Source organism: Vicia villosa, unplaced genomic scaffold, assembly GCF_029867415.1.
Source record: "Vicia villosa cultivar HV-30 ecotype Madison, WI unplaced genomic scaffold, Vvil1.0 ctg.000014F_1_1_3, whole genome shotgun sequence".
Taxonomy (NCBI): Eukaryota; Viridiplantae; Streptophyta; class Magnoliopsida; order Fabales; family Fabaceae; genus Vicia; species Vicia villosa.
The window spans coordinates 37,498-65,112 of record NW_026704943.1 but is presented as its reverse complement, the minus strand read 5'-3'; the positions used below and the strand labels follow the sequence as shown (position 1 = coordinate 65,112).

At 31.0% G+C, this 27,615-nt stretch overlaps 2 protein-coding genes across 18 annotated transcripts; one reads left to right on the top strand and one right to left on the bottom strand.

The window, feature by feature from the left end:
• Window positions 1-15,604: 15,604 nt before the first annotated feature.
• LOC131621920 (OVARIAN TUMOR DOMAIN-containing deubiquitinating enzyme 7) lies at window positions 15,605-20,518 on the bottom strand. Of its 7 annotated transcripts, none has more exons than XM_058892981.1 (11): window positions 20,333-20,518; window positions 19,400-19,506; window positions 18,815-18,890; window positions 18,485-18,634; window positions 18,181-18,242; window positions 18,008-18,092; window positions 17,774-17,923; window positions 17,569-17,686; window positions 16,389-16,513; window positions 16,125-16,222; window positions 15,605-15,865 (listed from the first exon to the last, which is right to left on the bottom strand). In XM_058892981.1, the coding sequence occupies exons 1-11, from the start codon at window positions 20,393-20,395 to the stop codon at window positions 15,766-15,768; spliced, it is 1,134 nt and encodes a 377-aa protein (XP_058748964.1). In that variant the 5' UTR covers window positions 20,396-20,518; the 3' UTR covers window positions 15,605-15,765. The 7 variants fall into 7 exon arrangements, with proteins under 7 accessions (XP_058748964.1, XP_058748965.1, XP_058748967.1 ...); XM_058892982.1 differs by having other exon boundaries at window positions 16,125-16,219; XM_058892984.1 differs by having other exon boundaries at window positions 16,134-16,219; window positions 20,333-20,517.
• A 2,453-nt stretch (window positions 20,519-22,971) lies between these two features.
• LOC131621918 (uncharacterized) lies at window positions 22,972-27,185 on the top strand. 11 transcript variants are annotated; one of them, XR_009289700.1, is made up of 9 exons: window positions 22,975-23,804; window positions 23,890-24,484; window positions 24,826-24,967; window positions 25,259-25,308; window positions 25,669-25,692; window positions 25,770-25,866; window positions 25,985-26,210; window positions 26,327-26,410; window positions 26,753-27,184. XR_009289700.1 is itself a non-coding variant. In XM_058892977.1 (6 exons), the coding sequence occupies exons 1-6, from the start codon at window positions 23,130-23,132 to the stop codon at window positions 24,931-24,933; spliced, it is 471 nt and encodes a 156-aa protein (XP_058748960.1). In that variant the 5' UTR covers window positions 22,972-23,129; the 3' UTR covers window positions 24,934-25,227. The 11 variants fall into 11 exon arrangements, 4 of the variants coding, with proteins under 4 accessions (XP_058748960.1, XP_058748963.1, XP_058748961.1 ...); XR_009289701.1 differs by lacking the exon at window positions 25,259-25,308 and having other exon boundaries at window positions 22,976-23,804; window positions 26,753-27,183; XR_009289699.1 differs by having other exon boundaries at window positions 22,976-23,804; window positions 25,669-25,866; window positions 26,753-27,182.
• Window positions 27,186-27,615: the final 430 nt, after the last annotated feature.

Genomic DNA, 27,615 nt, shown 5'->3' with positions numbered 1-27,615 from the left:
GGATGAGATGAAAAAGGTTCATATGTAAAATTTGTAAAGGCATGTTTGTAAAAATAATGTTTTTATCATTTAAAGGAAGTCTTAAATTTTTGTAATCTTTTGACACGGATCACACAAGCTGCTATTTTAAAAACGCAGGTTTGGTAGACCGATTTATAATTTCTTATGAGCCAATATCCTTTAAATCGTCCATATGAATATCGTTTATTCTCTTATGCCATTGCCACAATTCATCTTTTTTACTTACTAGACATACATCATTTGAAGGAATTTTATTAAAATTAACAATACAAATATTTTCACTTCTTTTAGTAGTAAAAATTGTTTGTTTGTTTTTCAATTTTTATGACCCTTCATATAGACGAATCGATTGTTGATTCTTTACCTTTGTCGCATAATTGATTAAAACTATGTAAATTATTATTTAAGCATTTAAATAATTAAACATCCATTATTGGTTGATTGGGATATTTACAAAAGGTGTCAAAACCCATGATTCTACCTTTGTTAAGATACATCAAAATTATTTTTATGATTATAAAGCGGGATTCCCTCGGTGACGCTTGAATCAAGTGCACATACACAAACTAAACATAATATTAAGTATATTAATAAATATTAGGTCATATTATACCTCAATATTTGATGATCTATATTCAGCTCCATTTTCATCTTTATCAATCATTACCTTTGATGCCATAGGTGTTGATATTGTTTTAGAATTTGTCATGTCATACTTCTTGAGTAGCTCCAAGCAATATTTTCTCTAGATTATGAAGGCACCACTCTCCATTTGCTTGATTTGCAATCCTAAGAAGTGGTTGATCTTACTTGTGAGTGACATCTCAATCTCTCCCTGCATAACACTAGAAAATTATCTACACATTTTCATTAGTAAATCCAAATATAATATCATAAAAATATATCTAGACTAAAAGAATATGTGATTCCTTGCATTTTATAAACATATTAGTGTCAATATTATCACAAGTGAAACCTTTATTAAGTAAGAAGCCACTAAGGCGCTCATACCAAACTCTAGGAGCTTGTTTGAGACCATAGAGTGCTTGTTTCAATTTAAAATATAGTTAGGATTCTCATGGTCCTATAAACCAGGTGGTGGAGAGACGTACAGTTCTTCATTTATAAAAAATTGAGTAATATATGATAACTCACTATTTGTGAGATATTTAAGCCCTTATTACTTGATTTCAATATGATTTGATATGCATAATTTGGCTGAATTACGAATGTTTTATTCTTGTAGCTAAGATAGCATAGAGCATGCTAGGCGCTCTCTTTTGTGAGTTTTATGTGTTTTGTGCTTGTATATGAGTACTCTCGTGACAAGTACTGTTACACCGCAAATGAACCTTAATGCAACCTCACTTCCTTGAAGTCCTTAGAGACATAAGACACTAAAATGAGTGAAGGGTCTTAACATTAGGTTAAACGTGGCAGGAACTTGAAGATGGAAGCACTAGATAACTTGGAAAGCTGGTTGAAAAAGGATGAATACTAGTGAAAAGACCTGTAAAAGTTGCATAGTGCTGAAATAAATGTGTTGCTTATTTTTCTCTCTGCATAACAGGTTTGCCATATGATGCTTTGTTCCTTTCATGTGTTACATAATATACATAGTACTGGTGCAAGAGGATGAGAAGAGGGAATACGTTGATTTTCATTGGGCAAATCAATGGATAATCACGAGGCACGTGATCCAATGACTCAAGGAAACCCTAAAATATAGGAAGATATAAAGGAACACCTTGAAGAAATTGAAATAGGTTCATAAGTTAAGACACTTGAGAAATTACTTAGAATAATATATCTTTTATGTAGAAGAATAAGTCTAAACCAAGAGTGCAGAGAACCACCAATCTTTCCTTTCTTGAAGAGAGCAGGCTATCAGGCGTGACAAAACTCGCTTCTTGCTGATTGAAAATTGCAAGGAGTAGAAGTGTTACCCTTTGGTTTTAATTTTCTTTTCATTAGTTTTTTGAAATGATAACCTTAAAATCATGTGTTGTTGTGTTTATTTTGATCACTATGAGCTAAACTCTGTATGTTGAGTAATGTGAAGTTTAATGAAAAGTAGTATTTTATGCTCAATGGTGTGATTTTAGTGATGCATTTTATCATGTGAAATATTGCTATACATTTGTTTCTTTGTCTAATCACCCTAGAAATAGATAATATCTTGTTAATGTTAAGATCCTTTAACAAGTGGAACTCATGATAAATGTGGTTGAAAATACTAGTGTAGACATATTCACTAGATTAGTCACTTTAGACATAAAGGGCTACAACCATAGGGGAATAAGAAGTTATACCAGACATGCATTAATGTTATTGCAAGACCTGGAGATTTGTTCCCTTAAATTATTGCATATGCTTTGATGTTGTAGACATACACCACTAGATCATTTTTTGGCCTCATATGTCATGACAAATCTCATCATTCCCACACAAATTATGAAACTTGTTAAATGGATCATTGCCATACATGTCTCTCACTATTGATTTAACTTCTTTACTCTTGTTCATTAGTGCTCAACCTAAATTTGTGACAACCAATCTTTATTATCATCTTTTGTTCATGACTATTCACAAAGTTTTACTTTAATAATCAATTTAATTTAAAACAAACTCTATGGGATTGATACTCTTACTTTTACACTACTTACTACTATTTGACTGTGTATACTTGCACATATAAATAACATAACAAATTTTTGGCATCGTTGTTGCAGATTGATTAATTAACACTTTGATTTTCTAAAACTTTTGTCAAAAGTACATTTGAGCTTTTGACATTTTCAGTCTTTTGGTGACACAATAGTTGTGTGGATACTACTCGAGAGAACATTCAGATTACTAAGGATATTTCAAGCTACCGGTCACTTACCAGCAAGACCTCTTCCTGCTCATTTATTTGAAGCCTTTGAAGAACACTTTGAAGAACCACTACAAGATCAAGAAGAAGCCATCGCAAAAAATTACACCATGGGCATTACCAAAGAGAGAGAAAGAAAAATTAGGGACTATGTTATGTTTTTTCCAAATGCCATGAATAAGATAATCTTATAACCAGATATCATAGTGGCACAGTTTAAGTTTAAGCCAATGGTGTTTCAAATGCTACAAGCTATTAGCCAATACTTAGGGGCTTCTACTGAAGATCTATATCTACATTTGAGGCTATTTTTGGAGGTTGCTAGTAACTTCAAAATCCCTAAAATTACTGATGATGCTTTTAGATTGAGGTTGTTTTCATATTCTGTAAGGGATAGAGCAAAAATTTGGCTCAATTCCTTAGAACCTAATTCCATAGCCACATGGAATTCCTTGGCTGAACAGTTTTTATTCCCTCATATCAAGAGTGCAAAAATGAGCAATGAAATCACTTCATTTAGGTAAGGAAAAGATAAGTCTTTATCTAATGCTTGGGAAAGATTCAAGGAATTATTGAGGCAATGTCCATACTATGGAATCTCAATATGTATTCAGTTGGAAACATTTTAAAATGGATTAGTTCCATCATCAAGAAACATGTTGGATACATCATCTGGTGGTGCATTGTTATCCAAATCCTATGTAGAAGGGTACAAATTAATTGGAAGCATTACAACCAACAATTACCAATGGCCAGTAACATGAGCAACCACTATAGCCGTCCCATAGAAGCCTGTTGGTGTCCATGAAGTCACTGAGACCACAACCTTAATAGCTCAAGTGGCCCAAATACACCAAGTGAAGAAAAACATGATGACGAGTTCTAAAGTGTCACCTGCTAAACCAATCAAAGTTGTAACTGATGCCAATTAAGCTTCTTGTGTTTATTGTAGGGAAACTCACTTGTTTGAAGAATGTTCAGCAAACCATGTTTCTTTTAATTATGTAGACAGCAACAAATACAACAACCCCTACAATAACACATACAACCTTGGATGGTATAATCATCCAAACTTCTTATGGAGCAACACCCGAAATCAATTAAAGCCTTAAGCACCACAAATTCTCCCTAGTTTTTCTGCACCAAACCATGCAGTCGCTATATAGGAAGACAACCAGCTAGACACCATTTGGAAGTCCTTTATACAAGAAACAAAGTATCAATTTCAAGGTCATGGTGCGAGCGTCAAAACCCTAGAAAACCAAGTTGGGTGGATTACTTATACACTCAATTCGAGAACCATGGGAGCACTTCTAAGTTCCACTGAAACGACAACATCTACCTTTAGACCGAAGAGAAATGAAATGTGCAAAGTCATTTCATTGAGGAGTGGAAAGGAATATGATGGACCAAGTCAACAAAATACTAAACAACCAAAGAAGGATTTGAAGACTTCTGACGCATCAGAAGAAGAATGTTTAACTTCTCCAACAACCACTCCCTTGGTTGAAGCAAGAAAAGAGGGTTTTTAAGTTACGCAACCTATTCCAAAGACTTCAGGCACAACTTTGCAGAACAAATGTTTTTTCTGATACGTTAAAAGTCAGCACAACACCCAAATTTGTGCAAGAAAGACCACCACCACCTTTTTCCTAAAGAAAGACCACCGCCACCTTTTTCCCCTGATGTGGTGGAGTGTGCTTTCGGTATGACAGAGCAGAGTGGACTTACAAAGTTAGCATGCTAATGCCCAATTGAGTGAATGAATGAGAAGTAGTATGTGTGTGAGAATAAGTAAAATATCTTAGTCTTGGTGTGTGAAAGGCTTTATATATAAAGAGGTGGATAGAACCAGTTTTGCTTGATATGACATCTCGTGCAGATCACCATCGAATTAGATTTGCCGATGAGAAATTGTCAAGAGGTCAGAATTGTATGCTCTGAGTTTGAGTGATGTCATACTTATTCCTTTGTGCTTTCTTTCTTAGCGTTTGTTTTTAGACTTTGACATATGGGTCATGTGATGAGCGGCTCATAACATTATTTTTTTAAAATATAAGATTTAAAATAGTATTTTTTTTTAAACATGAAATGACCAAGTGACATAGATTTGACGTAGAGTAAATGATAAATATGTCTCTTTAAAACAGTTCAATTGATAGTTATTTAGAAACATCAAATGCAAGGGTGCGAGTTTGATATCTCATTTATTTATCATTACATAATAAAATTCTAAACCATTAAATTATTTTTTAAAAAATGGCAAATAATATCTTGTTGGTGATGTAACATTTTCTCAAGACTAATGATATTGACATTGATCGCACACCTGCTAAAGACTGCCACCGGTGTTGCCAGACATGTATTCCTCAAAACTCCATCATGATGTCATTCTCAAAATCTCATTTACCCTGCCGACATCAAAATCTCATTATTAGTATTTGTTAAAATAATAAAACCAAATGATTTATCAGTTTCTCCATCAGAAGTCAATTCTGTCTTCAATCAGATTTTGTTTTTGTCTTTTACAATATTTTAATTCCTGGTCGGTCAAACGAGCCACATTATTATTATTATTATTATTATTATTATTATTATTATTATTATTATTATTATTATTATTATTATTATTATTATTATTATTATTATTATTATTATTATTATTATTATTATTATTATTATTATTATTATTATTATTATTATTATTATTATTATTATTATTATTATTATTATTATTATTATTATTACTATTATCATTATTATTATTATAAATATTCATTTTAATTAGTAAAATAATTTGCAAAATTTAATTTAGTCTTTGGATAGAAGAAGGAAAAAAGTGTACAGAATAAAAGTAATGAAAAATAATACATAAAATAAAAAAAGAAATGATAAGAAAAACATAAGTAATCTTAGTAAAAAATAGATTAGATAAAAAGATAAAAGATAAAAATTTACTGCAACTAAAAAATTCATAAAATATAATAAAAAAAAATTTAATATAGTTTTATTCTCTATTTTAACTTATATATCTTTTAACTTTAAAAATTACTCAGTTTTAGTTTCTCATACGGCCCCTGATTCGAATTTTTTTGAAAAATTCAATTGTATAAACAAATAATACATTATTAATAATATTATAAAATAAAATGTATATATATATATATATATATATATATATATATATATATATATATATATGTATATATATATATATATATATATATATATGTATATATATATATATATATATATATATATATATAAATAATTAAAAAGGAATTTTAAAAATTAAAAACTACAAAAAAAAAAACTTAAAAAGATGGAACCTTAATTCTTAAATCTAAAATAAATTCAGATTATATTTTCTTCTTTAAACCAAATGTGATTTTCTTCTACTACTAGTATTTTGAGTATTTTGGAAAAATTAATTTTGAATGAATTGTTTTTTTAGTAAAAGTGATTTATATTTGAATAATTGTATGTAATATTTATCTGAATAGAAATTTAATGTAAAAATTACATTTAAATTTAAAAATTACAAATTGTAACTTCAAACTGAATTAATTTTTAAGCCAAAATTAATAATATTTAGAAGAATGAAACACCTCAAAATATTGCAAAACAATTATATATTTTTAGAATTGATTTTGCCTCTTCCAAAAAATTAAATCAAATCAAATATAGACTTAAAGTGTGTCCATTGCAAAAGTAACATCACAGGTGAAAAACCATGTTAACTTGGAAGCTTGGTTTTCCAACTTCAATAAAATCACACCATTCTTCCATTCCAGTTGAATCTTATTATTACATGACTAAATTAATAGAAAATGAAAAAGGATAGGTGACTATTTAGATTGAGGTCATTGTAATTGTTAGGATGTGTATTGTGGTTATTGCGGCATTAAATTTATTGAGAAATACTTAAAATATAGGATTACAAAATGATTAAAGTTAAGAATTTTCATTACGTTTAAAGAAAATTGAGATTTGGGCTTCTAAATTTATACGTAATTTTCATGAGAAGAAGTGAACCAACATGAATAAAATTGTTTGATGCGACTGTTTACGGTATCTCTTATAATTTTAATTTACACTGCAATTATGACTTAATGTCATTACTAAGGCGTCCACGTCAACAATATTGCTACCGTAATTACAATGGATAAGATTTCTAAATCTGCAATATAACTCATAGATTTTTTACTCTAAACCTTCTTCAAGTTACGGTGGAGATGATATCATCTTCTCCATCAATTTTAATATAGTAATTACTCTTTCAATTAAAGATTTATAAAAAAATTTTATAGATGGGGTTGATGGCGTTGCAAACATCATTTTCAGATTATGTCATCATTGTAGTTACAGATCCGATGATAATCGAAAAAGCATGGTGAATGCTAGAAGGACTTGAATAGACAAGATGGAATGCTTAAAGAAGTTTGAAAGACTTTAGATTCATTAGTAAATATTGCGATCGAGTAAGGAAATATGGAGAAGATGAAGAGATGTTTGCATTCTAAGAAATAGATTTATGTTGTTGATTTGAAATTAGATTTTATATTTTTTGTATTTTCTAATCTGTTATTCTGTATGGCTTTGTCTAATATGCATAAGGATTTACTTATGCGCCATGCATAAGCCTACATAAGTCATTGGATCATGTTTTTAATCCAGTATTGAGTATTGACTATTTAGTATTGAGTGGTGAGTATTGAGTATTGAGTAATAACAATTGATGTCTAGAATTTGATCTAAGGGTCCATAATAATCTATGCATGGTGCATAGATTTTTATCTATGCACCGTAACTGCACCCATTCTGTATTATGTTTGTTTTTTATTTGTTATTAAGTAAGTAATAATGTTTCATCTATTAATATAATTGAAATTTTCAACTCACCAAAAACGTGTGTGAAATTATAAATTATTAAAAAGAATAACACACCATCCAATTTCAACCCAAATATAAAAGATACTAAAAATATACTAACTCAAAAAATCTGCTAAAAATAAAAGGCAAATTCACAATTAAGAAGAAAAAAACAAAAGACAAGAAAAATAATAATTTGATTTTCCAATTCAATCAAACATTCTATTCTAAAGGAGAGATCGAGTCTCCAATCCACATATACTTTCTTAAATTGTTATAAAATATTTCAAATGAGTTAGAAATAAATAGTCACTCAAATTCTCACAAACAAACTATATTTCTTTCTTTCAAATGTTTCTCAATCTCTTCAAATTTCTATAAATAAATCACATAAGCATAAGGTATTTAGAATTGCTTCACAACCCCCCTTAGATACCTTGAAAGGTTTCTAATCTAAAATCTCTAAGGAAATTTAACCATTTACCTCTCTAAATTTCCCATGGAATTGTCACCTCTTCCCTCTGTCTTGAATTTTATACCTGCCACCATTTCTATACTTGGTACCTCCCATATTTTTTTAATACAATATTATTCTTGTTAAAAATGTTGAGATATAAAGAATTTCCGATATATCAAAAATTTCAAATTTTCGATACATACTAGAAATTTCAAATTTATGGTATCACAGTTTTTTTCTTTTGCAAAAAATACCAGAAATTTTTGGTACCTCATACCGAAAATTTTAGTTAATTTGAAATTTCCAGTACATACCGGAAATTTCAAATTTATGGTATCACAGTTTTTTTTTTTGCAAAAAATACCGGAAATTTCGAAAAATCCGGTAATTTTTTCAAAATTACCAGTATATTTTTAAAATTTCCGGTAAAAAACTCACGGAAATTTTTTAAAATTCGGTATTTTTTCGAAATTTCCGGTAGAAACGTATATTTTAAAAAAAATTAGTGACTTTATGCAAAGGTATAATGGTAAAAGCATAGCTTTGGGGGTGACATGTTTAATTTTAGGGGTGACAGGTAGATTTCTCCTCTATCTGATAGACTACATTCTCAAAGTTATAAAGACAAGAATGATATAGATACACATATATTTATAACAGTTGAAATCGAAAAAGATGGACTCAAAAAATAATACATTAATTTTTATAATATTAAAAAGATTATAAATATCATATAATATTTTTATATTAATTTAAAATATTATAAATAGTTTATAATATATTTTATATTAATTTAGAGTATATTAGAGTATCTCTTTTTATATTGGAGTGTCTCTATATTAATTCAAAAAATATAATATTCTTAACATTAATGAATGGATCTGCGAAGCTAACCAACCAAATCAGATACTTGTGAATAGCTCAGACCAGACTCGTCGTCTCTCATACTTGTCTCTGTGAATTTGACATTTTTCATCGACATTCTTGCTGCTTTTCTGCTTTCTTATTTCTGTCATTCTCGAAACATATTTTATTTATCTTCCTCTCACAAAGGTTTTATGGCATACTTCTACACTCTCCTCCTTGACTTCAAACCTTGATGATGCTAATTTATGCATCAACCACCTTGGTTCTCTCTAGTCTCTACCATGTTTAATCATTATTCAACAACCTTGATCAAGTTCATGCCACATTTTAGTCTTGATCTTTTCACTTGCATTCACTTACTTCCAATCACCTTTTCCTACTTAGATAATCTAACAAGCCCACAAGCATGGCTCTTCAACCATCGTTAACTTTCATGTTGAATCATTATTCAACAACCTTGATCAATTTCATGCCACATTTTAATCTTGATCTTTTCACTTGCATCCACTTACTTCCAATCACCTTTTCCCACTTAGATAATCTAACAAGCCCGCAAAACATAATTCTTCAACCATCGCTAACTTTCCTTGCTTTCAAATGCCTCCCTAAAGTTCTATATTTTTTTTTGCAACCCTCAAGCTACATTTAAAACATAACACCCAAGTTCATAATAATGGTTCCTTTGAGATGGTACAATCTCCATTATTAACTTATCATGAGTCAAATGATGGTGTGAGGCCTTTGTAATTGTTCCTCACTTCTACAAGTATCAATAGTAGTAAATTCCACCTCAAACTGAGTCTTCTCCGCCATAGTTTCTAAAATATTCATCCCTAGGTCTTTGCTTTTCTTCCCCCTAACAAGACTCATTTAAAGTAATACATATGTGATTGATGAACCTCGACCCTTCAGGTTCCACCCCAATAGCTCATAACCCTTCCCACCTACTGGATAGTCATTATGACAAAATCCACAACTTAACCATCAACCTGGATAAGCTCGATTTGCGCAATAGGAAAATCTTTGGCGGCCTTCGAATAAGAGTAAATTTTCATGTTTTGTACTACAAACAACCATAAGTGTTTGGAAGTTTATTCCTCTAAGTGAACAGCAACCAACCAGCTAAACGGCTTAGGCTCCAGCCATACCCTAGAAAATCAATGACAACTCAGAGGTCACAAGCATTTTTATCCCTTATCTTATACAAAATTCGTTAAAGTGCGGTGAAACAACCCACAGACATCCATCATGCCTTGACCTCAAATCTCATAGCTTTTTCTTGTTATGAAACTCTTCACTAGTTAATGATGAATGAACAACAACATTGGAAACTTATAAAATATATAAAGCACATATTTTAGACCCTTTAGATATGATTATTCCACCATGCAAAATCTTCAACACCTCATGTTTACCTCTAGTGAAATATCCTTGATCATAAAACATGCTTATAGATAACAAATTTTACTTTTGGAATATACCTCACATTGTGAAGAAGAAACTTACAATCATCGAACATTTTAAGTCTGACCTCATCAATATCATAAACCTTGCAAGCCTTATTATCACCAAGGATAACAATTCCACCTTTCTCCACTTTCTAAGTCTCAAAGTTGCCTTTTCTTTGACACATATGATAACAACAACCTTAGTCCATGACTCAACTCACTTTACTCTCCAAACCCATCATTACTAGTGCAACAAATCTCTCATAACTATCATAATTTGAGACAACTACAATCGTAACATAATCAACTCCTCTCAGAACAATTCCTCAAGAAGTGATCGATTTTTCGACAAGTAGAGCATTTCACCTTTTACTTGTTAAATAAATTTGATCTGGACATTTCTCTATGTTCAATTTCTACTATTGAGACACTCAATTCACCACTATCGTCAATTTTCAAATCGTTTACCTTTAAAAAATCGTTGGTTTCACATCCTTCTAGACTTCATCCAAAGTAATAGCACATTTCTTACCATAAAAGGGTCATTCTTGAAGTGCTCAGAATTTTAGGTAACATGTAAAGAAAATTATACCAAGATTATAACAAGATATAAGAAAAATATATTTTTTTAATGTTTGTTACGCGTGTAAAAAGTTATTGACAATATTATAAGTAATCTATACTTTGTAAAGAGTATGCAAATCTATTAATATTAAGTGATCATCTTGTGTTGTGATCATTAAAGAACCTATGGTATCACATATAGTTAAGAATTATCTAGGAGGATATAAACTTCGCTCGATGTGACTGATAAATTTAACCCTTCTATAAGGGAGATAAATTGCTTTCACAGTCAATCTTTCAAGTATAAAATCAAATTAGTTCTCACTAACTTGATGGTATGACTCAAAAGTTTAATTTTATTTCAATCACTCTTTTTAATTTAACCCCTCTATAAGGGAGATAAATTTCTTTCACGGTCTCTCTTTTTAATTTTCTTTCAATCACTCTTCCCCATTACTTTATGGTATGACTCAAAAGTTTAATTCTTCTATAATTTGTAGAATTTTGTATATTTCTTTTATTCTTATACATTGGAACTAAAGTGTTTATTTTTCATTCATTAGTCATTTTATTTGACCTCATATTTTCATTAAATATTTTGGTGAGTCACTCAATGTCACTATCTCCAATAACTTTTCATATTTCAATAGGTATGTTGTCTAGCCCAACCGCCTTACTATTACTCATCTGTTTTTAACGTTTCTTTCATTTCTTGTTTTTGAATTTGAGGGTAGTAATAATACTTTTGATCCTCTTATATAATATTGAGTATGTTAGAGTCTTGTAAGATATCATATCCTTCATTAAATTTGTAAATATACGTCTTCCATTTATCCTTTAAATCTTTTTCCTAAACCAACACTTTGTCTTCTCAATATTTAATATATTTCACTTGATCTAAATCTCTTGTCGTTCTTTCTTTTTCATTAACAAACATACACACACACACACATGTGTGTGTGTGTGTATATATATATATATATATATATATATATATATATATATATATATATATATATATATATATATATATATATATATATATATATATATATATATATATATATAGGGTGAGAGCATTTTAAAATGAGAGATGAGAGGAATAAATATCAACCATTGAATTCATCAAGAAAGAAAAGGTTAATGCATTAATGTGACTATTAATTTCTCTTTCTTGATGAATCCAATGGTTGATATTTATTCCTCTCATCTCTCATTTTAAAATGCTCTCACTTGATATGCTCCATATATATATATATATATATATATATATATATATATATATATTCTTCCTCCTTAGTTCCTAAAGATTGGTAAAACTTGTCAAATCTTGGGTTCTTACTTCACTAAGCGTCTTTTTTTGCCTCTTTCTTAGATTTCTTATACTTTTTCCAAATTTTGGCATTTTTACATCTATAGCATTCTTTAAAATACTCATTTTCACTCTAACTTTTCTCTGAACACTTTCATTCCACCATAACGATTCTTTATCCCTTGGTCCATAATCTATTAATTCTTCTAACGTCTCTTTAGCTACTTTTCTAATATCCAGAGTCATCTTGTTCCACATATCATTTGTATTTTCTTCTGGCTATCTGAACCCTCCTTCCAAGGTCTTGTGTTGGAAACTCTTTTATTTTTCCTCATTTAAACGCCACCACTTGATTTATGGAGCTCACGTGTGATTTCTTCTCTTTGCTCCCTTCTTGACTCTTACATTCATATCGAATAATCTACATTGGATAATCAATTTTTCTCCTGATATAACATTACAATTCAAGAAAATATTCTTATCTGACTTTCTAGTAAGAAAAAATATACCTGAGAACATGTCGTCCTACGCTTATATGTAATAAGATGCTCATTTCTTTTCCTAAATCATGTATTTTTTATAGTAAGATCATAAGTCGACGAAAACTTCAAGATGGATTTACCCTTCGCATTTACCTCCCCATGACCACGCCCCTCATGCACGCTCTTAAAGCTTATTGATTCACTCCCTACATGTCCATTATATCTCCTTCTAGAAAAATCTTTTCATTTTGGAATATATCCTAAAATAAGCCTTTTAAATCCTTCCAAAATTTTACTTTAAAGTATTATGCTAACCCAACCTAAGGTGTGTAAGCACTATAACATTAAAAATGTCTTGTTCCACTATAAATTCCAGTGCTATTAAAAATGTCGATATTCCATTTTACAAAACAAATTATACTCTTATGAACTAACATATTTATCCCGTTAACAGAAAATGTGAGAATCCTTGCTTATTTTTCACTTAGATGGCAATGCAACGGTCCTTTCTCTTTTGACATATTGCTCAAGTCATATTGTGTGTTATTTCTGGAATTCGACTTAACACTCATATCATTACATAATTAACCCATGTCATAGAGATTTGACAGATTTACATCAATTATTGATTGCTTTGCATAACACGCCTTTTATTCAGACTTGGAAAAATTAATGTATATAAAATTGTTTTTTTTTTACAAAATCGGTTATTATAGAATAGCGACAGTATTGTTTAAACTATTGACTTTGATTTATGAGAATTAATTGGTTAAATTTGAAGAAATATCAAATAATAATTTAAGAATATATTGTATTGTCTATATGTGGCCTCATAAAAATTAAGCTAGGTTCACTGCATTGTTTTATGATAACTACTTGTGAATGGTGAGCACACATAAAAGGTAAAGGGAAACTAGAACCTACTTTTTCCAAAGCAACCAAAATCTTGTACAAGGTTCTTTCTAATTTTGGTTCGATGTTAATGTGGTTGGACTTTTTGGTGCAATTTAATTTTCTGTTTTTGGAGCTTAGAGTATTCAACACAAACTCTTGAGTCTTAATTCACCTACCTTGCTATGCTATCTATTGTCACTACCATTTTCATTTTGTAATGCTCAACGTGATAGCTAGGGTTAAACAACCACTTCATTACGTATGTACTAGTATTTTCTAAGCCTTCAAAAGAAGAAGTTTGAGTTGTACTTATTTATTTTATGCTAATTGTAGGTGTCCTATGCTTTTAATTTATATTTAGGCCTAGTAGGCTAATAACTGAGTTTTGACATAGAAAATGCTAGAAATGCAAACTCAGTCTAGACTAGATTTTAGGTATAGGCCCAAACCTCAAGATCCTTTAAATGTTTTTGTTTTTGTTACTTTATGGCTACAAATGTTGATCAGATTTACTACTTTTTAAAGTTTTACTTTTTAAAGTTAAAAAGTTTAAGTGTATTTTGGTTTGACTTTGGGAAGGATCAAAAGTAATTTTAGAGGTGTAGAATTGATTTTGGGTGATTTTAAGATTTTTGGTTAGGTATAAGTAGAATTGATTATATCTTCAAAATTGATTCTATTTAAAGCTAGAATTTGTAGTTTCTGTTTCAAGAATTGACTCTGCAGGATTTTTACATTGAAATTTATTGTTCAACTCACTTTTACATAAATATATTCAAACATAAATCAATTCTGATAAAATCAATTATACCAAATTCAATTCTACTATAATCAATTCTCTCAACCTAATCCAAACACATCCTAAGACGGTCAAAACTTTTAACTAAAAAGAATCATAACTAGTTTAACTTTAAAAAATAACCATACAGATATAAGATCAAATTCTTAACCCAAACTTGAATAAATCAAATTCCTAACCCAAACTTGAATAAATCAAGTATTTTAGACATTTCACACGGGGTCAATAAAAAAGATAAAGGGTGTGTTAAGAAATTCTCTTACCTCACATATTCAGCAAGCACGGCAGCCCACGAACTCCAATAAAATTTTAATCTAAAAGTGGATGCTGCAATTGTAACTGATTATAGTTCTAATCTAATTATAGTTATAATCTCCATTTAGGTACAAATTTTCAAAAAGTGTCTACGTATCCTCCAGACTTGAATGAAGAATTTTTCTAACACAGAATGTTTCATGTTATTTTCTTGAATATGTGAAACTGTGCTTTGGAAAACAAATCAGGTTATTTTCTTGAATATGTGAAACTGTGCTTTGAAAAACAAATCATGTTATTTTCTTGAATATGTGAAACTAATCATGAAAAACAAAAAATAAATCAAAAATTTAAAATCAAATAATACAAAATACTTTTGGAATATACTTTCGAACTTTTTTATAAAAAACGAGGATGTGGCTCATTTCCGCATTAATTTGGTATATTTGAGATGTGTCCAAAAATATATTTCTTCCAAATTCATAAAAAACATTTTCGAATTTATGTAAGGTAGTTAGCTACACACCACTAAGGACGAGAGAAACAATTCCCCTTCAACTTTTAGATCTACCGAAGAAACTTCGAAACTTATAGACTCAAAATTACATATCGCTTTAACAACCCTAATCTTATTATCATTCAGATGAACTTTGAATCAATCACTACCATTTTGCCTACGAGGCAATATTGATATTTTCTTCTTACACTTATATTTTTGGCAAAACTGGTTCTTATGTTATGATCAAGACTCTTGCACATTCTTCCCAAAAGTATCTTACTTTAACAGCAAAAATTACAAATGATTTGGCATATAATTTTTTCTTCTTTTGTATACTCTTTCCCAGTTTGAAATCACTTCTGGGAAGCAAAAAAAATTGATGTAAACAATAATACAAGGTGTCTTACACTTGCTATCAGTTTAGATACAAAGTGCACCCATATCGGGTGTTACTTCAGCTGTTGCAGAAATCCCTTTCTTCGATTCGTTTTTGCTCTTTCTGGAGTCGGCAACTTGGTTACTGATGCAGGAAAAGTATATAATCGGTTACACTACAATGAAATCATATACCATAGCACTATACTTGATTTGATTTGGTTACACTACAATGAAATCATATAACACGGCACTATACTTGATTTGATTTGATTACATTTTCGTATCTTAGCATACAAAACTATGTCAAGTATCACAATAGTTCCATGAAAATTATATCTAAACTTTATGCATAGTTAAAAATTAAAACAGGACTACAGAAGAAAGAAGTGTAAGATGCGTACGCTACATACTTAGCGGATTGTTTTCTCGACGCGGTTCCACAACAAGCTTTGTATTTCTTTTTTGAACCACACGGACAGACCTTGTTTCTAGGAATCTTCTGTGATAGAAGGAGCGGCAAAAACAACAAACAAGAATGTCAAAGGAGAACATAGTATTATACCAGTATTTGTGAGCAAAATATTTATTTTGAATCACCTCCCAAACCCAAAGGAAACTAATCGCCAACAAACCAAAAAATAGAAAAAGGAAGAGAAAAAAAAAACCTTGTCATTTTGTTGCAATTTGTTACTGTCATTGGTTTTCCTGGAGCTATTGCTCAACACATCATTAATGTTGTTCTCTACTACGTTTTCTTTGTTCGTCTCATGACTCTCATTTTCGTCGGAACCTGCACATCATAGGAATTCGAGTTACGGGTTAGAATGTAATGAATGAACACAAACATGAATGAATCTTACCAAGATATAATATTCTAGAGCAAGAAACAAAGCACCAACCAGAGTTATTAATCCCGGCCGCTCCGGCCGCTATCCCGGCGCTCCGTAGCGGAGCAGCACCCTGCCGCGCGATATGAAGGGTGCGGAGCAGGAGATGAGAAAGCGGCCGCTTCAGCCGCTATACCGGGTTCCGAGTCGTGGAAAATTCCCGGGCGGAGCGGCTCCGGTTCTTTTTTACCTTTTTTTTACAATTTTCTGGGCAAAATTAACAAAACACCCCTGTGCAAGAGAGAGGTTGAAGAAGAAGTGAAATCTGATTCGTAGAGAGAGTGAGTGAGTGAGAGAGGTTGAAGAAGAAGTGAATTAGGGTTTCCCAAGATATGATTCATAGACTGAGAATGAGAGAGAGACGCAAAGCGAGAGAGAGGTTGAAGAAGAAGTGAATTAGGGTTGATTGGTTGAAGAAGTGAGATCTGTGCCGCCGTGGAGTTAGAGATAATTAGGTTAACATACTGTATATGTTTTTGACCGGTAGTGGTAGTGTACTAACTAAGTATCAATCTTATTATATATTTATTCAAAAAAATCATATCTTATATTATTTCCTATTTTTTATAACTAATTTTGTATCTATCTATTATCTTAAGAAAATATATAAACAAATTATATATTTTTTGAGTCTATTTATTAAATATTTAACTTATTTATTAAAATTAAATTTAATTTGAATCTTTATGTTTTGAATCTTAATTAAGCATTATTCTTTGTTTCACATTATATTTTATAAATATTTTATGAGTGGTTTATAGATTATTATATAATTATTAGTATACAAAAATTTATCCCGCTATCCGGGATGCCGCTATTCCCACTATTCCCATTCCCGGAGGTTGGCCGCTCCGCTCCGCTATCCGGGATTAACAACTCTGGCACCAACTATGAACAGGAAAATATGATTTTTTTCCCTCTATCAGTTCGGAAGTGAAAATTGCGATGTAGACATTACCGGTAGTACTAGCCTGACTAGGAAGGCAATCAGAATTTGAAGAGCACTCTTCTGTTCCTTGTTCTGCTATCAGAAATTCAATTGCAGCACCAACATCACCATTAACCTGCTCAAGAATCTGTAACAAGGAATTTTTTTTACATGTCAAGTTGTTAATTTCTGGAAGAAGAAAGAAAAAACATAAAAAGAGCATGCACTTTTGCACCTGTTCCACTTTTTCTCTGCTTTCACAACCACTTCCAGCCATAACCAACTTTACGGTACCCGGCTGAAAAGTTGTCCTACCAGCTTGAGCATACGGTTTGCTAGCCTTATCTTTTGTTTGATGTGACGGCATTGAAAGATCGGCATCAGCCTTTCAAAAACTAGAATTAATCAGAAAATAGCTACTACTCTTGACATGAATTTCAGAACTAGGAAACAGAATTTTAATAAGAACCTTAATTATAATTGACCTTGCAGGTCCATCACAAGGATCATCCTTTAACCGCACACTATTATAATGCTCCCCATCGTGATAAGACCTAGAATAACAACATACCCATATAAAGCATCAAAATTCATATGTAAGGTCGAGACAATTGTTCTAAACCGATTTTTCACAGTACTTACAAATGGACCATACGAACTTGACAATCATCAAAATTTCTTATGTACCACCGAGGAAACATGTTCTGCATAAGAAAACAAACAAGCATGTGAATGTCATTTAACTTAAGGGAGCAACAACATGCAAAGTCAATCCAATAAATTTTAGAAGCACTTTTCCGAGGATACAAATCTCTACTGCGACAATGGCATACCCGGATCTTCATTCAAATGAATGTATGAATAATCTAATCAATCATTAGTGTAACATATAAAAAGATGGACATGAGAATGTAGGGAGAATCGAACATCTTCAGCAACTACTCACCCGATGGATGCATACATTACTACGTGTTACAAGAGAAGCTGCCTGCAATTCCATATGTCCGGCCCATGTACCATCATTTTCCATGGTCTGACAATATTCATCAAACGGGACTTCATCTTCAATAAACGGCTCAAACATCTCCCGGTTGTCCTGTCATTACAGTTTCAGATCAATTGATTAATGACATTTATTATTCTATAAGGATTTTCATATGGATCATGATCATTACAAAAGCAATTCAAAATCTCAAAACTCACAGTAATTAAATTAAAAGATTGAACCAGGAAGAGTAGGAAAAGAAAGAAAATAATTGTTTCCAAAACATCATACCAATATGTGTTTCACCACCATGCTGCGGTACTTTCGATGTTCCTCCTCATTACCTTCCAACTGATCAGCAAGGGATCTGAATAAGAATAGAACAGTGCAGAAATAAAAAATAAATAAAAATGACACTTTTCACATAATTGACTCGCTATTCCATAAACATGAAATTCACTTTGAATCGCCCATGGAAGAAGGGAAAAGGGACATGGCAGAGATCTAAATGAATTACTAATAATAAAGGATAAAAACCCAAACAGAGTACAAATGAGTAGACGATTGGCACAAGAAGTATCAAAAGGTACAACAAAGAAAACAAACTACAAGTCCAGAAACTAACAAGCCACAAACAATGTCAACTCTGGACAAGAAGCTGCCCTATAATAATTACACATCAAAGAAGAATCAAGCTAGATCTCAACCAACTGCACCAACAACGCCAGATCAAAGACCACCAAGGGAAGAACAAAGAACCACATACACTCTAAACAAGACCAAAATCTCGATTTGCTATTGGTTACTAATACCCTATACTAATACACGATAGAGATGATAGTAATTGGAAAATGGATGTGAAGCATTAAAGCAGACCTGAAGAAACAATTACCGTCTGCTGTCACTTCAACAATGCGAAGGCCCAAAGCATCCACCTGAGTCCGAAATTGAGAAGTATCATCCTGTTTTCCCTGCTTTTTGTTCTGTCACCAAATAAATAACAGATCACCAATGGCCAGGTATACAAACAACATCCATCATTCCTATAAGCATTACTATTAGAATTAGAAGTTAGTTTAACTCATCTATACAAAACCCCCTCACGCTCTAGTCTCAAAGAGACTAAAGCGTGGACGATGCGGAAAACTCTTCAACGGATATAGGATAGACTCTGATACCATCTTAAAACTTAGATTTGACCTAACTCATCCCTACGAAACTGACTCACACCCAACACTATTGGGCTTAGTGTGTGGATATAAACGGTGGTGGGTGACTCCTGGTCTGATTGATAGACTCTCATACTATATTAGAATTAGACTTTGGCCTAACTCATCCATAAAAAATTGGCTTGCAAGGTGCGGGTTGCCCAAGCTTTATAAACACCACAAAGACCATATTTCTAAGCAACTTGAGACTAAATACACCCCTTCAAACCCAACACAATATAGGCGTTGGAGACTGCAATGAAGGCAAGTCAAATGCCACAGTTAGGCGACTAAGGACAGACTGCAGACCGCAATAAAGACGGAAATTCCAACAATTCCAAAACCTAAAATCGGATTTGTTGCTTAAAGAATTGATACAGGATGCCATGATCACACTCAACAAAAATTCAAAAATAATAAAGTATCAATTTAGTCCCTAAACTATATGAATATTAAATCTGTCAATTTAGTCCTAAACCAAGTAGCGCATTGCCAACAAAGTGATTAGTATGTATAAATTATAGAACCATTGAAGATTGAATGGAGATAGAAAATTGCAATAAAAAAGAAAAACAATATTGGAAGAAGTTGAAGGTTATACTTGTGGTTGTGGATTTTGCTGCTTCTTATGGGGTGGCTTCTTCTGTTGCTTCGGTTTAGCCATGTCTTTGTTTAAAATCGAAAAATCGAGAGATTTTACTTGAAGATTTCGGTTCGAGAGGGAAGAGACAGAGAGATAAAAAGTAGTATGAACCAGAGCCGCCAAATCAAACGAGACAGTACCGAACTGACTTGGGTGTTACGAGCCCATGGGCTTTACATAGAATAAACACACTTTTTCTTTAAAGGTTGTACTTTCCACACCCCCAATGTTCCACCAAACCGAAAATTGTTTAATAAAATCGGGAGGAATTAACATGCCACCCCTAAATTAAACATTACACCCCCAAAATTTAAATATTTTAAATTTATCTTTGATGAGATACAAATAATTTTTGGATGAAATTTTCGGTACACCCTTATAAGTATCGAAAATTTTGAAATTTCTTTTACAAAATAAAGGAAATTTCGAAATTTCCGGAAATTTCGAAATTTCTAGTAGAAAGTATTAGAAATTTCGAAATTTCCAACATTGCTCAAGGATTTTTTTGAAATTTCCGACACCCTGAAAATTTTCTAGTAAAATTTCATATTTTTGAATTTTAAAAGTGTTAGACAAAAGTATAATAGTAAAGGCATATCAAATAGAGGGTGTCATGTATAATTTAAAGGGTGACATGTTAATTCCTCCAAAATCTAACAGTCCAGCAATGGGTCATTTCTTTTTTATCATTTTTTGTAAACGCAAAATAAAATTCCTATTTTCTAAAATCCCTAATTTATTTGTCAACTTTTTTTAAAAATTATAAAAGTAATTATTTTTTAAACGGTATATATTTAATATCCGTTAAATATTTATGCGGTTAAATTATAAAAATAATTATCTTTTTTAAATTATAAAATTAATTTGTCACAACATTATGGAGTTGAATATTTAATTAATTATATATCTTGATAAAAATAATATATATTTAATTATATATCTTGATTAAAATCGTATATATTTAATTATATATTTTGATTAATACAATTAATTATACTATTAATACAATTGATTCATTTTGATTTTGATTTTTTTAACAAATATTGAGTTTTTTCAAATATACATATCTGAAAAATCTCAAGATAAAAAATTGTGTTATTTCGGATGTTTATCTCCGAAGACATTTTTTTATAAAAAAAAATGTCTTCGAATGTCCACATCCAAAATCACCTTATTTTTAAAGAAAAATATACCTTCAGAGGTACACATCCAAAATTTCATCTCTGATCACTCCATTTCTCAATCATTGTTAGAAATTTCACTAGGAGTTTGTAAGAAGGTACATTATGTAAAAAGAAATTGTCTAATAAATACATCACTGATCACTCCATTTCTCAATCATTGTTAGGAATCTATGGCAAATTGGTACCTAATTACCCTGCTTCAATGTATATACACAATGGATAATTCTCTAAACAACTATGACACTAAAAAGGAAACATTGTTTCTAGATAGATTGTAACAATAATGCATGGCTCTTTTAATTTCTTAAACTACGTATAAGAGATTACAAGATTATGAACAAACTAAAGATGAATTAAGGTTTTGCAATGCCTGCAAAAGAAAATAAGGAAATGTTAAATAAGAATATGCGGTAGATCACAAATATAGCTAATAAACACTACAATTCAAAATAAACATTTTTTTAGGTGACCTTGATACGATTGGGACAACTTCTTAAACAATTTTGATTAGCTCTAACTGAAACTAGTTGAAATATGAACAAACTCAATTAACATGCCAAAGCAAAATAGCAGAAGCACTGAATAACAACTAATTTGTTTTAGAATTTTATATTTTTAAATTATTTTTATTATTAAAAAAATAAGTGGACAATCCCATCATACTAGTTCAGATTAGAGATGTTTAAAAATATGGCTAACTGAATTGTATACTTGAACTTAACTATATTGCACCATAAAAAAACGAAACTACTTAAATGGTTAATGAACTGAACAATTCAAATTCAGTTTAAAATCAGTTCAGAACCAATTTCCTTTTATAAATTGGTTTAATTATATATAGAAAATTTTGAATTTTTAAAATAAAAAAATTAGAAATCTTTTTCTGAAAATATAAAAAAACGGAAAAATAATTTCGAAAATTTTTTATTCCAAAAAATAAAAACAAATTTAAAATATCTTTTTCTGAAAATTTAAAATAATTAAAAAAAGATTGATTAAATAAAAGATACTCCTACTAACTAAAACTAATGAGAGACGTTTGAATGAAAATTATTTCATGATAATAATATTACAATGTGATACATTTCACATGAATTAATATATATATATATATATATATATATATATATATATATATATATATATATATATTCTATTTACTGTTAACTTAAAACTCCATATTGTCATAATAACATAACATATATCACTACAAGAAAATGTTAGTTTAGCTACTAAAATTTTGCTACAAATATATATTCTAGCAAACTTGTAGTTAATTACATGTGCTTATACCTCAAATGATAATTTCATAGCTAAAGCTTAGACTTTTAAAATAATTGAACAACTTATTATTCAATTTCATTTTTTTAAAATAAAAAAAAAATCTCTCAGTAAAAAATAAATGAAGACAAAATGCAAAAATTGTGAGATCTAGTAATCATTCGAAAACGTACTCGCTCGATCTCCTACACCTGAACACACACTCTAGTGATCCTTCTCGATCGCTCTCATGATTCCTCTCGATCCCCTATGCTCGATCTCTCTTTCTCCGCTCAATCGCTTTGTTTCAGATGTTCACTCTCTGTCAATCTGCATACTCTCCAATCTTTGTGTTCAATGTGTGCCCTAGATCTCTCTATCTCTTCGAAGGTATATCTTCGATCTTGTCGATCTGTAATATTTATTTGAATGTTTGTTTTTAATTCCATTAGTTATATCGAATAAAAAGAGATAAATGAATTTGTGTATAAATCCCCAGCCATTGAGACATGGACACAAAAGAAGAAGCATTTTTCAATTCAATTCCTCCCATATTTCAACTTCTCTCAAATTTGCTCACATCTGAAATTTGCTCACATCTGATTCGTGTTTCTATGGGTGTAGGTTCCAATTTCATTCTATTTTTTCCTATTTTGATTTTGATTTTTGAGCTATAAATGGTAATCTTTATTTTGATTTTAATTTTTGCGCTATCTATGATCTCAAGCCCCAAATCCAAACCCTAGAGCATATTTTTTATCTTCTTGTGTTTATTTGAGCGTGTTGACGAATTCTAATTTGGTTCTTAATAGAGGTTTGTGTATCCACTTGTGTGCATATGAATCAAGTCAATTAAGTACTACTTTACCAAGGTGCAACTAGGTACTCCTCTAGTAGAATTTTATGTGCAAATTGACACTGGAAGTGATGTTCTTTGGGTCAGCTGCAGTTATTGCAATGGTTGTCCACAAACATGTGGGCTACAGGTAAATTCAATTTTATCTCTTTGTTGCTTCATACCTGCTTTTTTTTGTTTATTCCTCAAATTTGAAAAATTGTTCCAATTTGCAGAACGTATTTTCATAAAACAGGGGGCAGGCCGGAGACTAAGCATTTGATATCTCAAATCCCATTATTAGTGCCCCAGGTGAGAATGACTTTTTTTTAATGATTTTCACCTATGTGTAGCCCCAATCACCAAAGGTTAAAAGAAGACTAATTGCTATTATATTGTAGGTGCCACAACAAAAAGATGGTACTGAGTGTGGGAACTTCTTCCTTTATTTCATTAAATTGTTTATGGAGCTCGCACTTAATAATTTTAGTAGGGAGGGGTACCCTTACTTTGTATGTTTTCTCTTGGCATTTCAATTTAGTTTTGTTTGATATTGGCATGATGCAATGAAAAAATATTTGCTTAAATTCAAATAACCTTCATAAGGCGAAGGAAGTAAAAGGTGGGTTAGACTCTGTTAGTCTTTATTCATGTAATCAATGCTCTGCTGCAAGGGAGTCTCTATTAGTAATAAGCAAGCAGATTGAATTCTTTCTAATTGAAGTGTGTGTTTTTCATGTATGAGTATTGAACTAAAATATTTCTCTATGGTTTCAGCCACAATATTCTTATGTTGGTGGAGATGGATCAGTTCCTGTTGAATCTACCAAGGTGCTCACTTTCATCTTTTCGTATTTTGTACATATACTTAACTGTAGGGTTGATTTTATCATAACTACTTAGGACTTGGCTATAATGCCAGATTTTAATGTTAAAAGTATTTTTTTTTATCAAGATGTTAAAGTAATTAAACAGGTCAATCTAGGATTTTTAAGCTTTTCAAGGAAATTATTTTCTGGCTTTTGAAGATTGATGCATTCTGTGGCTGTATGGATATAGGCCAGATAGATTGATATTTTTTGAACCATCTATTTGATGTTCCCTTAATATTGTAGTTCCAAATTTATCTACTGATAATAATTCCCTATGCTATTTGTCTTTTGATGTCACAGACCGATGGACTTGAAGCCGTTGAAAGGATAGGAGTTTCTGCTGGTCACCGTGGATTATTACGAGACAAAACTGTATTTAAACTTATTCAGAAATGGTTGGATATTTGATATTTATGCAGCAGATGGATTGGTGAATGTCCAGGTAGTCTAAAACTACTGGATATGGTATAATTTAATTCTGCATCATGTATAGTAGAATTCATTATTGGATAATGTGTACTATATTCGGTGATCATGGAGTTATGTGTATCTTGTTCTCTCACATCTCCAAGAAACTTGGCTGTTGTGTGACTAATTTCTTAGTCCTCAACATGTACTAATAAATGTATTATTATTTGAGCATTTTTATTATTATGCTCTATATCAACATGTTCAAATGTAAACTACTTTCACAGTGAGAAATACTTATGTTAAATTAACATGGCTCTCTTAGGAAAATAGAAATGGAAAATGCTAGTTGAGGGAGAAGCTTTATGGAACAAGGTACTGATTTTAAAATATGCGAAATAGGATTTAAAGTGGTAAAAATAGTAATAGATGTTTTCTCAAGAAGGGTCAGTTAGACATAGGAATTGGGATCATTGCATATCTTTCTAGTTTGATAACTATCTAGAAAGTACAGTGAGATTTGCCTCAACAACTTTCACAAGATCTTCGAATGTTTCCGTAAATATATCTTTCACCGAACCTTGTATAGGCGAAGGTTTTGGATGCAAGTCTGTGAATGCCTGCAATGTAATCCATCTACAATTGCTTAGATTTCTCAAAACAAGATGGAGAGAGTATTTTGTTACCATAATATCAGATCGATTTTTAACTTCTCGCTGTTATATTTTTCTGCAGCTTCTTGTTTATGGTGCTGGTCAGGTTGTACCATTTTCCCTTAAAATTCTGAAGCCAAACCACATGTATTATCTTGTTAGTTTATCTCCTATTTGATACAGCCGAGCAATCCTGGTAGTGGATAGGAGTTTCTGTACTGACATAGCTGATAACAGCTTTACAAGAATGGCGAATTCGAGTGTTCATGTGTACATATTGGTGAGTGCCATCTTTCATGTAACATGGTAATAGTAGATTAGTACTGGATATATTTAGTAATTCATGAGGATTTGATGTTCGAAAATTCGGTTTTCTTGTATTGCGAGCATGATCACAGACAGAAGAAAGGTTTATGTCAACATCAGGACTCAAGCTACTCCAAATTAACAGTGAAACTAGGACAATTCAGGCAACTGATGACTATAACAAGCTAAAGGTGTATTTGTACTTCTCATCTCCAATTGCAAATTCATCTATGGAAGTTATTAATTTTCTCAACATTAGTCGCTGTTCACTTGTTCCAACTAGTGCAAAATCTCGGGAATCGTAGATTCAGATTCATGGTTAGTTAATTCTTGGATGTGATATGTTATGCTTTTCAATTGTATCTCTTCTCCTTACACGTTTTTTTCTGACTAATTGTTAATGCTGATTGCTAATATCTCCTCGACTGCTATAGTCTCGGTGGAATACAATTTGAAGTCTATAATAACCAGACAATGGAATCAAGTTTCTCCAACTGCGCCAATTAATTTTCTCCATGGTACATATTAATGATATTACTTACATATTAATTCTATTTATTCTCGTGTTCGTTAATTACACTTTGCTTTCAAAGTTCCAAGATGCTTGACTATTGTGTTGGATATGTTAAATATAATTAGCTTTGTTGTCGATTATGGGTATTGGGTATATTTTTGTGATGGTACTTGTTAAACTTTTTGCGTGGAGATGCATTGAATTAGTTTAATGGGCTAACCGACTCGAATGGTAACTCGACCCAATAGTTTGGACCTCAAAAAATTATGGAGAACAATGTGAATTTGACTCATTTATCTACATTTTACGTGCATTCTTCTTCATTCTACTATGATTTTGTTGACAGACAGAACGTTTTGCGTGCATTCTTCTTCATTCTGCTATGATTATGGACGAACACTGTCCCAAGGGCGAGTATAACCTTGTCAAATGAGCTCGACCACATCTAGGAGAGAGAAGAAGGTTTTATCAGTTAATAGAGCCTTGAAAGAACTCATGAAAGCTGCTCAACTAGCCGCACACTTCTTCCTAAGAAGAGATCCAAAAAATGACAAGGTCTTCCATTATTAGTTATTGTAAATAAAAACAAAATTTTCTGTTTATTTATGTGTAACCTAGATGTAATTACAGTAATTGTAATTTATAAAGTTGTTTTTTTCTATATTGTTAATTGTTAATGATATTATAAATTGTTTTTTAGTTAATTTAATTATATAAGATATTTAAAATATGAAATTTCTTTTTCATTGTGTTTTGGTTGCAGTAATTAAGTATAATTTTAAATGAAAAAAATTATTTATTTTTTAAAATCAATTTTGTTTCTTTAAATGAGTGGTTATAAAAAATATAAAAAATATGAACTAATTAGATTTAGCTTGAGATTCGTTGCAACAATGTTGTAGCCATATTGCGGTTGTTTAGTTTGGAAACTTAAATTAAAGACTGGTAGTTTGCTACCGTTCAGTTGTGGTTTAGCTAGGAGTTTTAAAATATTAGTTTGAAATTTGCTAGAGATTTTGGGACTAGAGAATTAGCCACTCAATCCATGCTACAGCCTATATAGTAGTTAATCCCCATCTAATCTCTAGCTAATTCTGTTTCATAGAGATTAACTTCAAATTAGCTACGGAATCTGTCATAGCTAATAGCAGTTTTTCTTGTTGTGTATTGAGGAAATTGATATTTACATAATAAAATAGAAAATAATAG